The following is a 22843-nucleotide window of genomic DNA, read 5'->3' on the forward strand; positions in this document are numbered from 1 at the left end:
CTCGCCTCCTGCCTTCCACAGTGATCTGAAAATGACCAGCCTCTAAATCACAAGTGCTCAGCAAATAATGAAGATTCCTGGGCCCCACCCCAGATTACATGCATCGGAATCCCCGCTGAGGCAGGGCCCAAGGATCTGCATTTGACTGAGCTGCCTGTGAGGACGCTGACACACAATGACATTTGAGAAGCCATGCTTAAATTTTTTTTGTTTTTAAGACAAAGTCTCACTCTGTCACACTGGCTGGAGTGCAGGTGCACTCACTACAACCTCCACCTCCTGGGTTCAAGTGATTCTTCTGCCTCAGCCTCCCAAGTAGCTGAGATTACAGAAGCCCACCGACCACATCCTGCTAATTTTTGTATTTTTAGTAGAGATGGGGTTTCACCATGTGGTTCAGGCTGGTCTCAAACTCCTGACCTAAGGTGATCCACCCACCTCGGCCTCCCAAAGTGCTGGGATTACAGCCATGAGCCCTTGAACTGGCCAATATATTGTTAATTGGGGATAGAAAAAAAAAAAAAAGCAAGATACTATACAGAGGTATAAAGTGCTAGTCTTTGTATTACTACTTTATTTTATTTATGTAATTTTTTTGAGAGAGTCTCACTGTCATCCAGGCTGGAATGCAGTGGTGCAATCATGGCTCACTGCATCCTTGACCTATCCGGCTCAAGTGATCCTCCCACCGCTACCTCCTAAGTAGCTGGGACCACAGACATGTACCACCATGCCTGGAGAATTAAATTTTTTTTTTTTTTTGTAGAGACAGGGTCTCCCTATGTTGTCTAGGCTGGTCTCGAACTCCTGGGCTCGAGTGATCCGTCCACCTGAGCCTCCCCAAGTGCTAGGATCATAGGCATGAGCCACTGCACTTGGATTTTATTACTATTTTAAATATTTGATTTCCTGTATAAAATATTTCTGAAAGAATGCATGAGAAACTGGGAGCAGTGGTTGCTTCCGGCAGGTGAAACTGGAGGATGGGGGTAGGAGAGAGGGATGCCCTGCTACGTCATTTTAATCCTTAAAAACAACTGTACTCCAGCCATTGCACTCCAGCTAGGGCGACAGACAAAACAAACACACACAGAAACTCCAGCCTTGTGGCCTGGCAGTAGGAGGAAGAGGCTGTGCATTCTTTTAAGTGTCTGAGAGCATGGGGTCGGTGTGCATGCCATGAGCCCTGGCTGGTGGCAGCGAGGGCCCTTCTGTCCCGTTCTCACTGTTCCCCTCAGAGCTCACTGCAACAGACATTTGAGCCAGGGGTGGCATCAAGAGGCTAGAGAGCCCAGAGCTGGGGTTATCAGCTCTGCAAATGAGGTCAGCTACACACCTCTGCATTTGAAGAACAACAAAAACCACCCAAGTCCCAACCCACGCCTGTTTCAGCAGCCGCAGTGTAAAGGGAACAGGAGGGTAAGTCTTTCTCCTGAACAGGGCAGGGAAAAGAACTCGTCTGACTGGTTGCACTCTCCCTGGCCCTGTCTTCCCAAAGCTGGAGAATCCCAGACTTTTCTTTGAATTTTAGTTTGTCCCTACCTGCATGTTTGGGGTGATAGTCATGCGATGGGCGAGCTGGCTTGTCACGGGCACATGTGGGAGTGTGTGGACAGGGTGTCTGTCCTTCCCTGAGGAGCACAGCCACCAGGGCACTCGCCTGTGGGGTTATCTGGCCTTGACTTGCCCCTGCAGAGATCTGAGCAGGTGTGGCTGGGCCTTGGCTCCAAGCAGAGGAGGAAGGTGGCAGGGGAAGAGGGCTGGGACCAGAAGACACCTGGGGTGTGACTAGAGTCCTGAGGCTGAGCCATTGGGGGTGTGTGGGTAGGTGTGGCCACACCCTCAGGCTCAGGGTTTGGGCCTGCCCAGGGCAAGCACAACTCAGGAAGGTGAGGGTGGGGAAACCATTTGTATGCCTGTGTATTAACAGCACGTTATGGCTTTCAGAGGCTGCAGAGCAGGTGTCCCCAAACTACGGGCCTACGGGCCCACGGGCCGAACGCGGCCCCCTGAGGTCATTTATCCGGCCCCCCCGCCGTACTTCAGGAAGGGACACCTCTTTCACTGGTGGTCAGTGAGAGGAGCACAGTATGTGGCGGCCCTCCAACGGTCTGAGGGACAGTGAGCTGGCCCCCTGTGTAAAAAGTTTGGGGATGCCTGCTGCAGAGTATCATGGAGACAGGCTGACCTGGATTTGAATTCTGCTTTACTACTTACAAGCTGTGCAACTCTGCAAAGGGACTTGTTTGCCCTGGGCCTCAGTTTTCTCATCTGTAAAGTGGAGATCACACCAGCTCTGGTGGGAGCCCAGCAAAGTCCTATGTGAATATGGCACTCATCATCACCCCAGTTTGTGCCCTCCCCTTGGCTCAATCTGATGCAGCCGCACAGGCCCTCTTTCTGGTCTGTCACCCAGCCGAGGGCCTTTGCTCTCACTTTCAGGCCTTCCCAGACCACCATGTCCATGTGGGTTATGTGCCCTTCACAGTCCTCACATCCAGTATCTCAGCACTAGTGTCTCTCGAGCACCCCCTATAGGCCAAGTCCTATCCCATGGGCCAGGCGTCCCCAAACTTTTTACACAGGGGGCCAGTTCACTGTCCCTCAGACCGCTGGAGGGCCACCACATACTGTGCTCCTCTCACTGACCACCAATGAAAGAGGTGCCCCTTCCTGAAGTGCGGCGGGGGGCCTCAGGGGGCCGCATGCAGCCTGTGGGCCATAGTTTGCGGACGCCTGTCATGGGCTTTTTTTCTTTTTTTTTGAGAAAGCTTGAGTGCAGAGGTGTGATTATAGCTCACCGCAGGCTCAACCCTGAGTAGCTGAGCCTACATGCATGTGCCATCACAACTAGCTAATTTTTAAAAATTTGGGCTGGGCACAGTGGCTCACGCCTGTAATCCCAGCACTTTGGGAGGCCGAGGTGGGCAGATCACACGAGTTCAGGAGTTCGAGATTAGCCTAGCCAACACGGTGAAACCCCGTCGCTACTAAAAATACAAAAATTAGTCAGGTGTGGTGGCACATGCATGCCTGTAGTCCCAGCTACTTGGGAGGCTGAGGCACAAGAATCGTTTGAACCCAGGAAGCAGAGCTTGCAGTGAGCTGAGATCATGCCACTGTACTGCAGTCTGGGAAACAAGAACAAAACTGTGTCTCAAAAAAAAAAAATGTGTTGAGGTCTTGCTATGTTGCCTAGGCTGATCTTGAACTCCTGGGCTCAGGTGATCCTCCTGCCTAAGTCTCCGAAAGTGCTGAGAGCCACCAGCACTCTACAGGCATGAGCCGCTTACTGGGTCTGGCCTGTCTTATGTGCTTTACAAGTTGGAACTCCTTCAACTTCACAAAAGCTCTCATTTTACAAATGAGGAAATGCGGGCACAGGCTGGAGAGGCCACTTCCCTAGGGTAGCAGGTAACAAGAGGAAGAGCTGGGATTCAAATCAAGACAGCCTCGCTGCAGAGCCTGCATCCCCGACTATGCTCTCCTGCCTCCCCCTCTGTAATCTGAAATCATCTCATTCGTTTGCTTGTGTTGTTTGTCTCCCTGGCCCACTGGGACCTCACTCCATGAGGCCAAGGCCTCAGCTGTCCTCTGTGCACTGTTTCCAGAGATGGGAACATGGTGGGTCTCTCTCACTGGTCACTTCGGGAGGTTGCTAGGGACAAACTCATTATTCTGAAAACTGTATTTATCTTGCCTTCCTTGTACAAATTATATCTCAGGGTAACTAAACAGTTACTGAAGGAAAAGCTCTTTTCAGAAGCATTCCAGCCAATACATGAAGAAGGAACGACAGAATGAAGGTGGCCCGCTTGTCTGCATCTGCAACCCGTCATGAAATGATGGATCTAGGCAATGTCTAGCAGTGGCTGCTAGGCCATGAATCAGGGCTGAAGGGGACATATGGCAATGGCCAGGGGCTGCTGTCTGAAGCCTCTGCTCACCCTTGGCGTCACTTGCAGAGGGGCACGAGACACACAGTGCCTTCTCACAGATGCATACCTAGGAGTGCTGCGGCTGAAAGACATCCAACTGGGGCCTGAGCAAGCTGCCATCTTTGACTCTAGTTTGCAGAAAATCCTAGTGGTGGAGCAACAGGCTAACAGACACCATGGGGAGGCCACCAGCTAAAGCCAGGAAGAGGAAGCTCTAAGGACAGGTGACCTGGTTTCTTTCCAAAATTAACTACAAGGAAAAAGCTAGGCAAGGTGGCTCACGCCTGTAATCTCAGCACTTTGGGAGGCTGAGGCAGGTGGATCATGAGATCAGGAGTTCAAGACCAGCCTGGCCAAGATGGTGAAACTTCATCTCTACTAAAAATACAAAAATTAGCCAGGTGTGGTGGTGTCCGCCTGTAATCCCAGCTGCTCGGGAGGCTGGGCAGAGAACTGCTTAAACCTGGGAGTCGGAGGTTGTAGTGAGCCAAGATTGTGTCACTGTCCTCCAGCCTGAGCAACAGAGCAAGCTCCAGCTTAAAAAAAAAAAAAAAAGAAAAAGGAAGAAAGAAAAGAAATTACGGTTAAGGTGATTAACATAAGCCAGGTGAGGTGGGTCATGCATGTAATTCTAGCGCTTTGGGAGGCTGAGGCAGGCAGATAACTTGAGGTCAGGAGTTCAAGACCAGCCTAGGCAACATGGTGAAACCCTATCTCTACCAAAAAATACAAAAATTAGCTGGGAATAGTGTTACATGTCTGTAGTCCCAGCTATTGCTGAGGCTGAGGCAGGAGAATCACTTGAACCTGGGAGGCAGAGGCTGCACTGAATCAAGATGTTGCCACTGCACTCTAGCCTGGGCGACAGAGGTCAGGAATTCAAGACCAGCGTGGGCGACATGGTGAAACCCCAACTCTACTAAAAATACAAAAAATTAGCCGGGCGTGGTGGTGGGTGCCTATAGTCCCAACTACTTGGGAGTCTGAAGCAAGAGAATCACTTGAACCAGGGAGGTAGAGGTTTTAGTGAGCTGAGATCCCGCCACCATACTCCAGCCTGGGCAACAGAAACAAAAGAAATAAGTCACCTACCATACCTACCAGCTTCCCATTGGGCCTGAAATAAAACCCAAACTGCTCCATGGCCCATGAAGCCCACACCATCTGCCCGGTCACCTCTCTGTTCTTTGCTCTTAGTTCTCACTCCTGCTCATTTTGCTCCAGCCACATGGGCCTCCCTGCACTCTAGGAACGCACCACCCATGTACGCTGGGGAGGCCATGCACACTGCGGAGGCTGTGCCCTGCTCGGCTCCCATCTGGAGGCTGCTGGCCAGAAAACCATATGGCTGCCTCCCTGTGGAGCCTCACAGAGCCTTCTCTGCCCGCAATCACACTGTAGCCCCTTCATTACCCTGATTTAATTTCCTTCTGAGACTTTGCACTACCTGATCCTGTATGACACCCCTATTTCTTCACTGCCTGTCTCTCCCTGTGGAACACAAACTGCAAGGGATCAGACACTTTGCTGTAGTCACTTTGAACAGAGTTTGCACATAGTAGGGGCTCAATAAACACGTTCTGAGCAAATGAATGAAGTGTGGTGTGCCTGCAGGCAAGTGACTGTTAACATTGTGTGCTTCGTGCAGAAAACGGGAAGAATGATGCTCTCCCTCACAGGGCGGCCATGGAGATGACATGTACTCATGCCTGTATGAAGGAATAAATCAGTAACTGGCTTACAGTAAGTGCTCTGTAGATGTGCCCTCTCTCTCCTGTCACTGTTGCCACTATTTCTGCTGAGAAGGGCCTACCTAACCCCTCGTCTATTGGGATGTCAAATGACAGTGCCAGGGAGGCCTCAGGCCAGTGTTCTGGGAGCTGCCACCCACCACCTGGATGAAAGGCGGAGGTCCTTACCTCCGGGGCGTGCCGTCCTCAAAAGGCGGGATGATGACCACCTTCACGGTGACAGAGGTGCGCAGTAGGTCAATCATCTGGTCGTGGGTCAGTGTGACCACGGCCACCTTGCAGATCTCCACTAGTCGGCTGCCCTGCCGGAGGCCGGCCTGCCAGGCAAACCCGTAGTCCTCCACCTCGGCCACTGTGCCGTCGTACTTCACGTGGAAGCCCAGCTGCCCAAGCCCGTTCCGCCGCAGTGTCATGTCCACCGTCTCCCAGCCATTGGTCATCACCTGCAGGCAACAGGCAGCATTGAGCCTCAGAAGCTGTATGCACCAGCTCCTCTGGAAGACCCCCAGTCAGATTCCCCACTTTGAGGCCGAAAACCTGCCATCTCCAACCTTCTCGGGCAATGGCAGGGAACCTGCAGGGGGAACACGCACCTGGTCCCAGCCCGGCTTCCTGATTTCCGGAGGGAAAATGTGGATATGTGACTCTGTGGCTTACAACCTCGCAGAGACCATGGCAGTCATGAGCTATGGCTCCAAAGGCCCTGACCTCCCTCCTTCCTAGGGTCTAGTGGGACTGCACTTCTTGGCTGCCTTGTGGTTGGATGGGGCCCTGGGACGTGTTTTGGCCAATGAGTTAAGAGTGGTACTGGCATCTCCTCTGGGCTGAGGTATTTGTTTGTTTATTTATTTATTTATTTATTTATTTATTTATTTATTTATTTATTGAGACAGAGTGTCGCTCTTGTTACCCAGGCTGGAGTGCAATGGCGCGATCTCGGCTCACCGCAACCTCTGCCTCCTGGGTTCAGGCAATTCTCCTGCCTCAGCCTCCTGAGTAGCTGGGACTACAGGCACGCGCCACCATGCCCAGCTAATTTTTTGTATTTCTAGTAGAGACGGGGTTTCACCACGTTGACCAGGATGGTCTCGATTTCTCGACCTTGTGATCCACCTGCCTCGACCTCCCAAAGTGCTGGGATTACAGGCTTGAGCCACCGCGCCCGGCCTATTTATTTATTTATTTATTTTTGAGATAAAGTCTCGATCTGTCGCCCAGGCTAGAGTGCAATCTCAGCTCACTGCAACATCTGCCTCCTAGGATCAAGTGATTCTCCTGCCTCAGCCTCCTGAGTAGCTGGAATTATAGGCATATACTATCATGCCTGGCTAATTTATATATATATATATATATTTTTTGAGACGGAGTTTCACTCTTGTTACCCAGGCTGGAGGGCAATGGTGCGATCTCGGCTCACGGCAACCTCCGCCTCCTGGGTTCAGGCAATTCTCCTGCCTCAGCCTCCTGAGTAGCTGGGATTACAGGCACGCGCCACCATGCCCAGCTAATTTTTTTTGTATTTTTAGTAGAGACGGCGTTTCACCATGTTAACCAGGATGGTCTTGATCTCTTGACCTCATGATCCACCCGCCTCGGCCTCCCAAAGTGCTGGGATTACAGGCTTGAGCCACCGCACCCGGCCTAATTTTTGTATTTTTAACAGAGACGGGTTTCGCCACGTTGGCCAGGCTGGTCTCAAGCTCCTGACCTCAGGTGATTCACCCACCTCAGCCTCCCAAAGTGCTAGGATTACAGGCATGAGCCACTGCACCTGGCCTTATTTTATTTATTTATTGAGGCAGAGTTTGTTTATTTATTTATTGGGGCAGAGTTTCACTCTTGTTACCTAGGCTGGAGTGCAATGGCATGATCTTGGCTCACTGCAATGTCTGCCGCTTGGGTGCAAGCGATTCTCCTGCCTCAGCCTCCTGAGTAGCTGGGGTTACTACGATGCCTAGGCTTGTCTCAAACTCCTGGCCTCAAGAGGTCCTCCTACCTCTGCACTTTTTATTCTTTCCCATCTTATTACTATAGCAAAACCCTCAGGAAGGGGATCAGTGCCTTTATAAGAGGCCCAACGTGGTGGCTCATGCCTGTAATCTCAGCTACTTGGGAGGCTGAGGCAGGAGAATTGTTTGAATCTGGGAGGCGGAGGTTGCAGTGAGCCGAGGTTGCACCACTGCACTCCAGCCTGGGGAAAGGGGCCCTCACCAGATAATGAACCTGCTGGTTCCTTTATCTTGGACTTCCTGGCCTCCGGAACTGTGAATAAATATATTTCTCTTGCTTATAAGCTACCCGTCTAAGGTATTTTATAATATTCAGGCTAAATGGACTAAGACATGTAACCTTTAATACTGTTGTAACTCAGGCTGAGTGCAGTGCCTCACGCCTGTAATCTCAGAACTCTGGGAGGCCAAGGTAGGACGACTGCTTAAGCCCAGGAGTTCAAGATGAGCCTGAGCAACATAGCAAGACTTTGTCTCTTCCAAAAAAAAAAAAAAAAAAAAAAAATTAGTTGAGCATGGTGGCACATGCTTGCAGTCTCAGCTCTACACAGCTACACGGGAGGCTGAGGTGGGAGGCTGGCTTGAGCCCAGGAGACTGTTGCTGCAGTGAGCTAGGACCGTGCCACTGCATTCCAGCCTGGGTGACAGAGTAAGACCTTGTCTTTAAAAATTAAAGTTAAGGGTGCAGTGGTTCATGCCTGTAATCCCAGCACTTTGGGAGGCAGAGGCAGGCAGATCATGAGGTCAGGAGTTCGAGACTAGCCTGGCCAACATGATGAAACCCTGTTTCTACTAAATACACAAAAAATTAGCAGGGCATGGTGGCAGACGCCTGTAATCACAGCTACTCAGACTTGGGAGGCTGAGGCAGGAGAATCGCTTGACCCCGGGTGACAGAGGTTGCAGTGAGCCAAGATTGCACCATTGCACTCCAGTCTGGATGACAGGGTGAGACTCTGTCTCAAAAACATAAATAAATATTAAAGTTAAAATTAAAAATAAAAAAAAATATGTCTCTGTGATTGATTTTATAGCCTATTCATGGGTGGCAATGTGTTCATTTGACAGTAAAGAATTATTGTTAATTTTTTATTTTATGTATGATGACAAGATAGTTATGTTTTAAGAGTTTGTAACTTTTAGAAATAAATATTGAAAAGTTTATGGATGAATTATAGGATGTCTAGGATTTGCTTCAAAGTAATTGGGAAAGAGAATGTACTTGGCCAAGACTGGGGTTCTTAAACAGTTCCCTCTGCCTTAGTGTATGCTTGCTATTTTCTATGATTAAAAAACAGAATTGGGCTGGGTGCAGTGGCTCGTGCCTGCAATCCCAGCACTGTGGGAGGCTGAGGCAGGCAAACCAGCTAAGGTCAGGAGTTTAAGACCAGCCTGGCCAACATGGTGAACTCCCATCTCTACTAAAAAAAAAAAATTAGCCAGGTGTGGTGGCACACACCTGTAATCCCAGTTCCTCAGGAGGCTGAGGCAGGAGAATTGTTTGCACCCAGGACTCGGAGGCTGCAGTGAGCTGAGATCGCACCAATGCACTCCAGCCTGGGAGACAGAGTGAGACTCCAACTCAAAAATTAATAAAATTGGTTTGAAAGGAAAGGTGCTGCTCAGTGCCTCAAAAGAGAACGCTGTGGCTAGATTCATCCTAGCCCATTACTTTGCTCTGGGAGTCAAAATTCTTCCCTTTGAAGCTGTCCCTCTTGTGTCCAAGGAGTTTGGCTGTGGGTTATAAAGCAAAGTCCTGTGTGTCTGTGCCCACAACCAATTAGGCCACACCAGCCCTCAGCATCCTGGGCTGTTCCCCTTGGAAGGCCCAACCTTTCATACAGTCCAGAGAGAGAGCAGGCAACAGCTCAACAAACACTGCTGTGGCAAGGCCTGCCAACACCGTTAGTTTTCCATTCGCGCCCCCGTCCCCCACTGCCTTTCAGTAATTAGGACCAAGCTCCTCTGTAAAACAGAGTTTTGATGGGCACGTGGCCAACTAGTTGGGGACCACATTTCTCTGCTTCCTTTGTAGCTGGGTATGACATATGACTCAGTTTTGGCCAACAGGATATGAAGTGATGAAACATCTACCTCTTGTTCTTCCTTCTTTTTTTTTTTTTTTTTTTTAAGAGACAGAGTTTTGCTCTTGTCACCCAGACTAGAGTGCAGTGGTCAGATCTCCGCTCACTGCAACCTCCACCTCCCGGGTTCAAGTGATTCTCCTGCCTCAGGCTCCTGAGTAGCTGTGATTACAGGTGCCTATCACAACACTCAGCTAATTTTTATACTTTTAGTAGAGACAGGGTTTTACCACGTTGGCCAGGCTGGTCTCGAACTCCTGACCTCAGGTGATCTGCCTGCCTTGGCCTCCCAAAGAGTTGAGATTACAGGCATGAGCCACTGCGCCCAACCTTTTTTTTTTTCTTTTCTTTTGTGATAGAAATGGGGTCTCACTCTGTTGCCCAGGCTAGTCTTGATTTCCTAATCTCAAGTAATCCTCCCAGCTCAGCCTCCCAAAGCTCTGGGATTACGGGCATGAGATACTGCACCCAGCCAAAATCCTCTAAATCAGGGGTGTCCCATCTTTCAGCTTCCTTGGGCCATACTGGAAGAAGAACTGTCTTGGGGCCGGGCATGGTGGCTCTCATCTCTAGTACCAGCACTTTGAGAGGCTGAGGCCAGTGGATTAAGACCAGGAATTTGAGACCAGCCTGGCCAACACAGCAAAACTCTGTCTGCACCAAAAACACAAAAATGACCCAGGCGTGGTGTTGCATGCCTGTATTCTAAGCTACGTGGTAGGCTGAGGCATAAGAATCACTAGAACCTGGGAGGCTAAGGTTGCAGTGAGCCGAGATTGTGCCACTGCACTCCAGCCTGGGCAACAGAGTGAGACTCTGTCTCAAAGAAAAGAAAAATTGTCTTGGGCCACACATAAAACACTAATGATAGCTGATAAGCTAAAGAAAACACACACAAAAAACTAATAATGTCATAATACTTTAAGACATTATGAATTTATAAACTCAGTTTATGAATTTGTGTTTGGTGCCATTCAAAACTGTCTTGGGCTGCGGGCTGGACAAGCTTGCTCTGAATGTTAAACTTTTGTAACTAACTAAATATGTCTGGGACTGTATCCAACCCGTGGATTTAAGACCTTCGCCTTGTCTGATTTAACACCCTCTGATAGGTTCTCCTGGTACCCTCCACACCCCGCTTTTAAGCTCTTGGCACTTTTAATTGCATATTTAATACCTGTCCCAGACAGGAGCCCCATGGGCGTGTTACGGTCACCACTATGTCCCAGCACTGCCCAGGCCAAGGCCAGGCACATAATAACACTCATTCAATTAGCAAAAGATGGGATACGCTTGAACCCAGGAGGTGGAGGTTGCAGTAAGCAGAGATCACACCACTGCATTCCAGCCTGGGCAGAGAGAGACTCCATCTCAAAAAGAAAAAAAAACAAAACCACACACACAAAATAACAAATGATGGGACACCATTAGTTTGGGAAGTCTGGGGCAGTTGAGTTGGCTGCTGGGGAGAGTCTGGAATCTGCTCCCTGTGGGTGCTTCACAAAGAGAGAGACTTGCTGTCATGAGTCACTCAAGAAGGGCCTGCCCCTTCATGGGAGATAGCTTCTGTCACCATTCCCTGGCCCACTGGTTCCCCAGCAGGCTCTGGGGCGTTGAGATTGGTGGTGGGTTGGGGGTATCGCTGTGGAAATGTGCTTGAAAAGGATTCTACCAACAGTAGGCACGGGGGTGGGCGTGGGACAGAGTGGCAGGCAGTGAGGATGTGGGTAAAACATGTCACCTGGCATGGTGCCTGCTCAAGAAACGTGAGCTGCTGTCAAGACTAGGGGAGGTGGAGTAGCCTAGTGTTTAAGAACCCAGGCTCAGTCAGATGTGGTGGCTCACACCTGGAATCTCAGCACTTTGGGAGGCCGAGGTGGGTAGATCTCTTGAGGCCAGGAGTTTAAGACCAGGTTGGCCAACATGGCAAATTCCTATCTCTACTAAAGATGCAAAAATTAGCCAAGTGTGGTAGAGGGTGCCTGCAATCCCAGCTACTCGGGAGGCTGTGGTGGGAGACTCGCTTGAACCTGGGAGGTGGAGGCTGCAGTGAGCTGAGATGTCACTACTGCATTCTAGTCTGAGTGACAGAGCAAGACTGTCTCAAAACAACAACAACAACAACAAAACCCAAAGGCTCTTTGGGGTCTGGTCAAGGCCAGGTCTCTGTGGGCCTCAGTTTCCTCATCTGTGAAGTGAGGAAGAGAACGGTATCTATCTCGAGGTGCTGAGCAGGGTCTGACGCACAGCTGGCGCCCACTCGACGCTCGCTACTGCAGCCTCTGCAGGGTAGGGTGCATTTGTGCCCACGCTTGGGTCCTGCTCACTCAGCAGCTACTGTGCATTGGATGCTGGCCTAGGTGCTGAGGACACAGCAGCGAACAGATAACACAGTGCACGGCAGACGGTGGTGAAGTAGGCAAAGCAGGGGAGTGTGCTCCAAGCCAGTGTGTGGGGGGTGCAATCTTAGATAACAAGGCCCCACTGACAAGGTGACATGTGACCAAAGGCCTGTAGGAGGAAAGGGAGTGAGCCATGTGGTTCTCAGAGAAGTGTTCCAGCGACAGGCACAGATGGTAAAAAGGCCCTAAGGCTGGACGCCTCCAGAGCATGCACATGAAATCCCAGAGGTCTGCATAGCTGGGGCAGAAAGCAACAGTGAGATGAGGTCAGAGAAGTCAACAGGAAGCCAGATCACACTAGGCCTCAAGAGTTTCCGTAAGGCCCCAGCCTTTAACCTACAGTGACCTGAGGGTTTATAGCAGAAAGGTGATGTGATGAGATTGCTCTCACTACCATGTTGAGAACAGGCCACAGAGAAGCGAGGGTAGGGGCAAGAGGGACCAGAAAGGACACCACTGCAAGTGTCTGGGAGAAGCCAGGGTGGCTTGCACCAGGGTGGGGGCTGTGGAAGAGGGGAAGGTGGCTGGTGTCTGCCTACGGAAGTGGAGCTGATGAATGTGGCCATGAGGGAGAATGGAGCCCAGGCTGATGTCAAGGCTGTGACATCAGCAAACAGAGGGATGGACTTGACTTTTTTTTTTCTTCCTAAAACCTTACTTGAGTAGACGACTTCTGTTTTACGAACTCAGGAAACCTTTGAGAGGGGTGGGGAGGAACACAGGAGTTTGCTTTTGTTTGTTTGTTTTGAGATGAAGTCTTGCTCTGTCACTCAGGCTGGTGCCCAGTAAGGCTCACTCTCAGCTCACTGCAACCTCTGCCTCTTGGGTTCAAGCAATTCTCCTCTCTCAGCCTCCCAAGTAGCTGGGATTACAGGCACATGCCGCCATGCCCAGCTAATTTTTGTATTTTTAGTAGAGACAGGGTTTTACCATATTGGCCAGGCTGGTCTCAAACTCCTGACCTGAAATGATCTGCCCACTTCAGCCACCCAAAATGCTGGGATTATAGCCGTCGGCCACCACACCTGGCCACTTTTTAATTTTTGTTTTTTTGAGTCAGGGTCTTGCTCTGTTGCCAAGGCTGGATTGCAGGTGTCATCACAGCTCACTGCAGCCTCAAACTCCTGGGGTCAGACAATCATCCCACTCAGCCTCCTGATCAGTTGAGACCACAAGTGTACACCACCATGCCTGGCTAATTTAATTTTTTTTTTTTTTTTTTTTTTAAGAAATGGGGTCTCACTATGTTGCCCAGGCTAGTCTGAAACTCCTGGGCTCAAAGCAATCCTCCCTCTTCGGCCTCTCAAAAGTGTTGGGATTATAGGCATAAGCCACTGCACCCAGCAATGCAAAATGATTCTTGTTCCTGCTTTTCAGGTAAAGAAACTGAGTCACAAAGAAGCTAAATAACTTGGCTCAAGGTCATGCAGCTGGTAAGCAGCAGTGCTAGGACTTGAAGCCAGGCCTTCTGACACCAGAGCTTGTGCTTTGAACTGCTGTGTTATATGGTATCTCTATTTAGCATGCATGGCACACCATTCTGCTAAGCCCACTGCAGAGGCAATCACTGACCACAGTGCTCTTTTTTTGTGGAGCTTAGATGTGGCCTGAGTACTTCTCAGTACAATGCTTCAGGCAGACAGCAACTAAGGTGTCACCAATCTGCCACTCTTGGTTTGTCCATGAGGAGTTTAGGGGAAGATTTCTACCTAGACTGTGAGTCTTTGTCTTTTAATAGGGCAAGTTAAGCCATTCACATTTATTGTGATTACTAACATGGAACTTATTCCTGCCAAATAATTTTATGTTCCTTTGTGCTTTCTTGTATTTTTTCCCTCCTCTTATCGCTGCCCTGTCCTTTAATGATTTGGACATTTTTCATCCTATTTTAATTATTTTAGAAAGTACTCTTTTTTTTGAGACAGGGTCTCATTCTGTTGCCCAGGCTGGAGTGCAGTGGTGTGATCTCAGCTCATTGCAGCCTTAACCTCCTGGGCTCAAACAATTCTCCCACCTCGGCCTCTCGAGTAGCTGGGACCACAGGCATGCACCACCACACTTTGCTAATTTTCTTTTTTTTTCTTTTTTTTTTTAAGACAGGGTCTCACTATGGTTATCCAGGTTGGTCTGGCATCCCTGGGCTGAAGCAATCCACGTGCCTCAGCCTCCTAAAGTGCTGGGATTGCAGGCATGAGCCACAGTGCCCAGTTTACATTTTTAACCTAAACTTAAACTTTCTATCAACGTCCAAGATTAATAAGTATGTCTCTTGTCCTTCCAAGGTAATAGCATAAAGAGCCTCAGATCCCTGGCACAAATCTTCCAGAGGAAGAACCTAGCTGCAGAATCCACATGATGTCTAGTGTGTCTGTGACAACTGTGATTCTCTTGGGGCCAGTGAATGTCTTAGCCTAACTGACTGGGCTAGGGAAGTATTTCAGTGGTCCCTGAGACTGAAACCATACCAACCACTGCCCATCGCTGGGCTGTCTCCCTTACCTTCAGTCTTTGCACAATCTCCCTTATGTCCTCCACAGAGCCCTCTGCTGCCTGTAAGAAGATGTGGTCCCCTCGTCCATAGAAGATTTTGAGTGTGGAGGAGTCTGGGGTCCAGCCAATGACATCTCCACAGTAGCAGTTGAACACCACCTCCTTGGTGCGTAGGTCCAGGAGCACCACAAACTCATTGGAAATTCCCAAAATGCAGTCAATTTCCACCCCCTGGGCGTAGTCCTGAGCCACCACCCTCCAGGCGATGGCCCCTGCGCTGTGCTGCTCAGCGCCGGCCCGTGCTTTTGTCTTTTCCTTCTTCTTGGAGGTCAGGGAGATGAGGTTGAATTTGCCTGTGGAGTCGATGGGGGTGTTGGAGACACAGTTTTCAGCCAGGTCCTTGAGATACTCCTGGCGGGTCCTGGTGGCCATGGTGTGGAACTTGTCGGACTTGTGCGCGGCGTTCTCGGCGTTAATCACCTTGGCCAGCAAGAAGTCTCTGAAGACGTCGGATTTGCGGAATGTGGTTCCGCTGGGGATGGGGGGGCCGAAAGGAGGAGCGTCTTTGGATCGGGTCACAGCCATACTGTGAAGGGAGAGATTATTTAGACAGTGGGAAGAAATGTACTCAGACACTGTAGAAAGAAAATATTTGATCAAAAAATAGGAATAGAGTTTTCTTTTGTTTGTTTTGTTTAATGGAGACAGGTCTCACTCTGTCACCCAGGCTGGAGTGCAGTGCTGTAATCATAGCACACTGCATATTTGACCTCCTGGCCTCAAGCAATCCTGCCTTAGCCTCCCAAATAGCTAAGACTGTAAGCTCACACCACCATGCCCAGCCAATTTTGTTTATTTTTTGTAGAGACAAGGTCTCGAACTCCTGGGCTCAAGCCATCCTACCTCCTGGGCTTCCCAAAGTGTTGGGATTACAGGTGTGAGTAACCACACCTGGTCAAACGGTTTCCTTCTGAAGAATGAAAGTCCACATCTAATTAGTAAGTTGCTGGCTAACCAGATTAGAAATCTAATAAAATGTGGGCCAGGCGAGGTGGCTCACGCCTATAATCCCAACACTCTGGGAAGCTGAGGCAGGTAGATCACCTGAGGTCAGGAGTTCTAGACCAGCTTGACCAAAATGGTGAAACCCCATCTCTACTAAAAATACAAAAATTAGCCAGGCATGGTGGTGGGTGCCTGTAGTTCCAGCTACTTGGGAGGCTGAGACAGGAGAATTGCTTAAACCTGAGAGGTGGAGATTTCAGTTAGCCAATATGGTGCCACTGCACTCCAGCCTGGGTGACAGAGCAAGACTCCGTCTCAAAAAAAGAGGTCTCAGGGCACAAACACATATTCTATAAAGCAGATGTTTGAACATCCTCTGACATCAAAGGGTAATTCCCCAAGGACTGTCCAACTTCAGGTATTCTTGTTTTAAATACACATACACTGTATAGCAGATCAGATTACAGTTTGGCAAAAATTCACTCCCTCCTCTATACCTTCGCAGGCAGGCACACCCCACAGATCTTGGTCATGTGACTTGATTTGGCCAATGGCTTCCAAGTAAATGCTTAAAAAGAGAGAGAGAGAGAGAGAGAGAGAGAGTGTGTGTGTGTGTGTGTGTGTGTGTGTGTGTGTGTGTGTCTTGAAGTCGAGGGATTGCCTCCTAAGCTCCTGCCATTACTGTGGGATGAACAGACCCCAAGTAGTCTACTGGTCCCAGAAGATGAGAGACCCCTGGAGAAGACCTGGAACAAAGTCCAGTCAGACACCAGCAGACCCGCAGATGTGTGAGCCAGAAAGAAATGTCAGTCTTGTCACTGAGCTCTGGGGTGGTTTGTTACACAGCTTTATCATAGGAATAGCTGACTGATGCAGAATGTTTAGAAGGTTTAGTTCTTTTGAACATTTGTGTGACATAAGTATACTTTTTGTAAGTCATCTCAACAAAGGTTATTTTGAAAATTCACTGTATTCCTCTGGTAGATCTGAGGTTTAAAGAAGAAAAAAAAATTTAAAAAGGAAATTCATTGCAACAGGAAGTTAGAATGGAACTCTCTCTGTTTGGTTTTGAGTGGGCAGGGCTGGGAGGAGCAGAAGGGCAAGGTGCCGAAGCAGGAGACATAACCAGGCTCCCCACCCATCGAGGCTTCCGGGTGGAAGGAGGCCTGAACCAGGAAGGGAGAAGATCTGTTAATGAGTCACATTTGGAGATTTGAGGAATATCTTGGATGTGATGCTCTCATGACCAAATTAAATAGAGGCTCAGTGGCCTTTGGGCAGACTATTGCTAAAAGTGCACAAAAAGGCCAAGACACCTGCCAGAACATTCACCCAGGGCAAGTGAGTTATGTTCTGTTTCCTTTATTATTATTTTTTGAGATGGAGTCTCGCTCTGTCACTCAGGCTGAAGGGTAGTGGTGTGATCTCAGCTCACTGCAGCCTCCACCCCCTGGGTTCAGTCAGTTCTCCCACCTCAGACTTCCAAGTAACTGGGATTACAGGTGTGTGCCACCATGCCCAGCTAATTCTTGTATTTTTAGTAGAGGTGACGTTTTATTACGTTGGCCAGGCTGGTCTCAAATTCCTGGCCCCAAGTGATCTACCTGCTTCAGCCTCCCAAAGTGCTGAGATTACAGGCACAAGCCACTGTGCCCAGCCTGTTCTTTCTGTTTCTTAATGGCACGACGATGTAAATGAGTGAGCAATAAGTTAATTACATGTTCCTAAAAGTGCATGGTATTTCCATCCTTGATTAAAACTTCTATTTGTCAGTAGTGTCTCTTCCAACCAACCGTAGGACAATTTAAAAAGTATTTTTCATTATGGATGAAAAATACTCCATGAAACTCAAACCCAATGTCATACTTGCTCAGGTTTTGTTGATTCCCTCCGCTTACCCACACATCCTGACAAGGGCGACACTTATTCACTTGTTTGACAAGCATTTCCTGGACTCCCAAGCTCTAGACTAGCTTCTAGTCCAGGAGGAGGGATATCCGAAATCAACACACAGAGATAAACTCATAAAAACAAGGAAAGGGAACAGGGCATGTTACAAAAGAGGGAGAAGAGGACCTGACTTGGACCAGGAGAATCTGGGCGGGCCTCTCTGAGGAAGTGACGATGAAGCTGGGATCTAAGGGCTGAGTGCAACCAGAGGAAGAGCTGAGGAGAGTGCTGTGGGCAGGGGGTGCAGCACAGGTAGCAGCCAACTAGAGAAGGCCAGGGTGAGGTCACCAGGGGCCAGGCCACACAGGGCCTTGGTACATTAGCACTTCCCATCCTCATCATGAGAGCAGGCAACCATTTAATGATCTGATCTGGTGGTGAAACCATTCCCTGTCTGCCATTCTCTGCACTCTCTGAAGGAGAAGGAAGTTCTCTCCAGCTGTGTTACCTGGCTTCCTGTGCCCTTTGGCTTCCAGCTGAGTTTGGCCAATGGGAAGCACTGGCAGGGGATGGGAAGGTGGGAAGAGAGAGGCTGGAGTACTTATGTCTCTTCCCTTCCTCCCTTCAGGACTGTGATGATAGCGTCAATGGCTGTCATCTTTGGTCCCTTACAGCTGCTGCTCCTGTTACGCCACCCCTCCCCCAGGGCCACAGCTCTCACCAGCTTTCAGAAACTCCTTCCATCTCCCTCTGGGCCCATCAAGCCTTGGGGGTGGGTGAAGGTTCCTGCCCTGGCTAGGCCCCAGATGCAGCAACTTCCCACGTGGTTCCCGCAACCTCCCCGCATCTCTGTCAGTGGCCTGTGTGGTTTTCCATCAACTCCTTTTGGTTAAATCCTTGAGGGACATCTGCTTCTTGCTGGGTTCCTGATGGAGGCAGGTGCTGACCAAGAGATAACAGATTGACAATCGGCAGAGACCAGTGTGGCTGCCTCAGGAAGAATGGACTGGAGGACAGAACATGTGCAGGAAACCAGTATGGGAGCTACATTGTGACCCTGGCCCATCAGGCCGGATCCCTCGCTCTCCATCTCTGGTGGACTGTCTAGTGGCCCTTCACACCCCAGGAGTGCCATGTGGCCAGGTGATGCCCTGGGCTTAGTGGATTCCCCAGCACAGGTACTCAATGCTGACTAAAGCAATGGTTTCAACATGGACAGATGAAATAGGTTTCTACCAAGGTATGGTGAGCATAGGTTTAACAGAAAAAGGCATTTTCCAGTACACACATTCTTCAAAGAAGGCCAAACACACTAGGCAGATTTTCTTCCGCGGGAAACCTTGTGGGCAGGGCCTTACCCCAGGCAGAGGGATGGATGAGACGACCTCCCCTGTCCCTCACTCTACTGAATGGGGTAGTCAGATTACGCTTCACAGAGGTGAAGAGCTTTCCAACTTCTTTATTCAGCACTTAGCTGCTTATAGCAACAGCTTTTCCTATATTCCTGATTCATGATTTTACGAATCATAAAATTGCGAACAGCTGAAGGTTTCTGAGCCTTCAGAACAGCTGGTCTCTCGCTTCCCAGAAGAAGGGGCTGGGTTTTGGGAGTCCACAGGCTACAGGGATGATGCGGGCGGCTGTTTGGAAATGGCACACTGTAAACAGAAAAGATGACCACTCATGACACAACCAGGCGATGAGGTGACCTGGTGGTCACCTGATCACTGGAGGGCAATAAGCATTGCTGAAACACTCAGAAGTATTTATTCAACAGTTATTTTTTCAGTGCCTACAACATTTGGGCAAGGCATCTTTCCAGCAAGCATAAGATGGCTTCAGGACCCACTATGTGCCAAGCCCTGTGCTGTGACAGATACAGAAAGGTCAACATGACCCAGGGTTACTGTCAGAGGTGGCAATAGTCACATCATGTCTTTATTTTTGAGACAGAGTCTTGCTCTGTCACCCAGGCTGGAGTGCAGTGGGGGCTCACTCTAGCCTCGATCTCCTAGACTCACGTGATCCTCCCACCTCAGCTGAGATTACAGGTGCATGCCAGCACGCCTGGCTAATTTATAAAAATTTTTTTTAGAGACAGGGTCTTCCTATGTTGCCCAGGCTAATGCTGAACTCCTAGGCTCAAGTATCCTCCTGCTTCGGCCTCCCAAAGTGCTGAGATTACGGTGTCAGCCACTGCACCTGGCCCTGAGTTTAGTCTTGAAAGATGATTAGAAATTCACTGAGGGGCTGGGCGCGGTGGCTCAAGCCTGTAATCCCAGCACTTTGGGAGGCCGAGGCGGGTGGATCACGAGGTCAAGAGATCGAGACCATCTTGGTCAATAAGGTGAAACCCCGTCTCTACTAAAAATACAAAAAATTAGCTGAGCATGGTGGTGCATGCCTGTAATCCCAGCTACTCAGGAGGCTGAGACAGGAGAATTGCCTGAACCCAGGAGGCAGAGGTTGCGGTGAGCCGAGATCGTGCCATTGCACTCCAGCCTGGGTAACAAGAGCGAAACTCCGTCTCCAAAAAAAAAAAAAAAAAAAAAAAAAAAAAGAAATTCACTCAGTTGGGGGCCAGGAACTGGGAGTAGGAGTTTTGGGAGAAGGTAAGCTGGAGAGCGGTGGCCAGGCTCTCTCCACAGGGAAGAGGCAAGGTCAGGTCTGTGAGGATGGAGGGATAGCAAGGGAGGGGGACGGCTGAGAAGCAGTTTTGGTTGTATCTATAACATTCTTTAAAAATGAAGGAAAAAGGGAGAGCTGAAGCAAACAGAGCAAAATGTTAACATCTGTTAAAGCTGGCGGTGGGCACATGGGTGTCTGTTATGTGATTTTCTGCACTTTTCAGAATGTTTGAAATATTGCATAATAAAAATATTTTAAATTAAATTATAAAAAACAAGAAAGATTAGTGTGTCAGAGAAGAAATCACTCTGAAGACCATGTAGAGGCAAGCCGAGAAGGGTGGGAGGTCAGCTGCAGGCTGATGTGATGACCCCAGTAGGAGAGGGGAGGTCAGAGTGGGGACCTCTGACCTCCCCTGGTGAGAGCTGTGGCCCTGGTAGAGGGGTGGCGTAACAGAAGCAGCAGTTGTAAGGGACCAAAGATAACAACCATTGACACTATCATCACCGCCCCACAGCGAGGAAGGCAAGATAAATAAATATTCTAGCCTCTTTCTTCCAGGCTTCCTGCCCTCTTCCGGTGTTTCCCATTGGCCAAACTCAGCTGGAAGAGAAGAGAAAGCTCTCCAAGTCAGCTCAACCCCCAATCTCTGATGCACCATAAGAAGGCTGCCTCCTTATCCAGTGTGTGCGTGTGTGTGTGTGTATGTGCGCGTGCATGTTTGCCCGTGTGTGCATGTGCATGTGTATGCGTGGGTGCATGTGTGCACACGTGGGTGCATGTGCATGGGTGCACACGTGCATGTGAGTGCATGTGCATGTGTGTGTGCATGTGTGTAAATCTCTCTCATCTCATCCCCCAACAGTGCCTGAAGTGCTGGCACTCTGTAGCTGCTGCTGCATGCTCTGGGAACAGACAGGCAGGGAGAGGGGATCTCAGGTCCAGGGACATGGCTGTAAGGAGGCCCTACCACACAGCTACTGGTTCCCAATAGCCAGCAGACAACATGGGCAGCACAGTGGTGCTCTGCAGCCAGTGCTGCAGACTAGGATGCCCTCCCTTCCCTCGCCCAGCTGAGAGAGGCAGCTGGTAGACCTGTGGTAATTCCACCATGACTACTGGTGTGCACACACGTGTACTCTGCTCCAGCATCTCCATTTCTAGAATTTCTTATACAGCTATGTACTTGGACCCAGGTGCAATGAGAGTATAAATAAGACTGTTCACTGCAGGCATCAGAGAATAACCTTAAGATCCATCAACAGAGGACAGGAGATGACCTTGCATCCATCCAATGGAATATGAGCATCAGAAAGAACAAAAAGCACGTTATGTACAGGTATGAAAAGATCTCAGCTGTGTGCAGTGGCTCATACTTATAATCCCAGCACTTTGGAAGGCTGAGGCTGGAAGATCACTTGAGGCCCAGGGTTCAAGATTAGCCTGAGTAAAATAGAGAGACCCCACCTCTACTAAATTTTTTTCTTTTAAATTAGCCAGGCACAGGAGTGTACACCTGTAGTTCCAGCTACTCAGGAGGCTGAGGCTGGAGGATCATTTTACGCCAGGAGGTCAAGGCTGCAGTGAGCTATGATAGCGCACTGCACTCCAGCATGGGCGACAGAGCGAGACCTTGTCTCTAAAAAAACACCTCTCAAAACAACAAACTCTCCCTCAATTCTAGCTTCCAAGTGGGGCCCACTTCCACAGGCAGTCCCTGCTTCGCCCGACTTGCCCCTGGACCATCACTTGTGCCTCTTGGTCCTTGAAGCCTGGTGCCCAGGACTGGCTGGTGATTTTGGCTGTAGGACAGGCATATGACTCCAACTGGGCCAGTGAGCCCCAATTCTGGAGCTTCTGATGCAACTCCTGGGAAAGAAAAGCTCTCATTTTGGGGGATTTGCAACTGGTAGGATGTTTGCCTCAGAGCTGCTGGAAAGGTGAGCTGCTGGAAAGGTGACCCCCAGGAGAGGGGGACAGAACCGGCCAGGCCTAAATGTGCCATTTTTGAGAGCCAATGTACGCAACTGGCTTTTTGTCTTAAGCAACATTGAGATGGGTTTTCTGTTACTCACAACAAAAGATTCCAAGCAAATACAAATCCCTCATGGTTTCCTTAGCAAAACTGAGGGGCCATGCCCCTTTCTGGCTAAAAATTACTCTCTCAGATGGTATGGGAACGTGTGGACGGAGCTCTCCTCTAGAAGCACAACAGGTGACGGGGTGTGGCCCTGCACTTAGACCCACTTGGGTCAGTGCCTGCCCCTCTCTCCGCACGCTGCTGGGGGCCGTGTGTGGCAGGGCCTACCTGTAGCAGACGTTATCAGTGCAGGGACTGTGGGCTCGGACGATGATGAAGACGTGCTGGAAGTGTGAGCGGATGTTCTTGGGGGTGAATGGCAGTGCGCCGGGCTCCTGGAAGATGATGGTCACAATGTCGTTTCCTATGTGCCTCTTCCGCAGCAGCTGGGACAAGGGCAACAGAGGGGGACAGGGAAGTGTCACAGGTTGGCCTGAGGGGTCCTGCCTGGACCACTGCCACAGCTCCTCACCCACCCCATTCCCACTCCCTGCTCACACACAGCCAAAGGAACACCTGAGTCAGGCAACGAACCCTCCCATGGCTCCCTCTGATTCAGGATAAAG

General features: G+C 49.8%; 1 protein-coding gene across 13 annotated transcripts in view; it reads right to left on the reverse strand.

Moving 5' to 3' along the window:
- Positions 1-22843, reverse strand: part of SIPA1L3 (signal induced proliferation associated 1 like 3) — a 293879-nt gene that overhangs the window by 75846 nt on the left and 195190 nt on the right. For all 13 annotated transcript variants that reach the window (XM_039465884.2, XM_074386413.1, XM_039465880.2 and 10 more), the window contains 3 exons: positions 22506-22663; positions 14684-15260; positions 5858-6132 (listed from right to left, as the gene is read on the reverse strand). In XM_039465884.2, the coding sequence (XP_039321818.1) occupies positions 5858-6132; positions 14684-15260; positions 22506-22663 (1010 nt within the window). The remainder of the gene's footprint in view (positions 1-5857; positions 6133-14683; positions 15261-22505; positions 22664-22843) is intronic.

Source organism: Saimiri boliviensis, chromosome 14 (genome assembly GCF_048565385.1).
Source record: "Saimiri boliviensis isolate mSaiBol1 chromosome 14, mSaiBol1.pri, whole genome shotgun sequence".
Taxonomy (NCBI): domain Eukaryota; kingdom Metazoa; phylum Chordata; class Mammalia; order Primates; family Cebidae; genus Saimiri; species Saimiri boliviensis.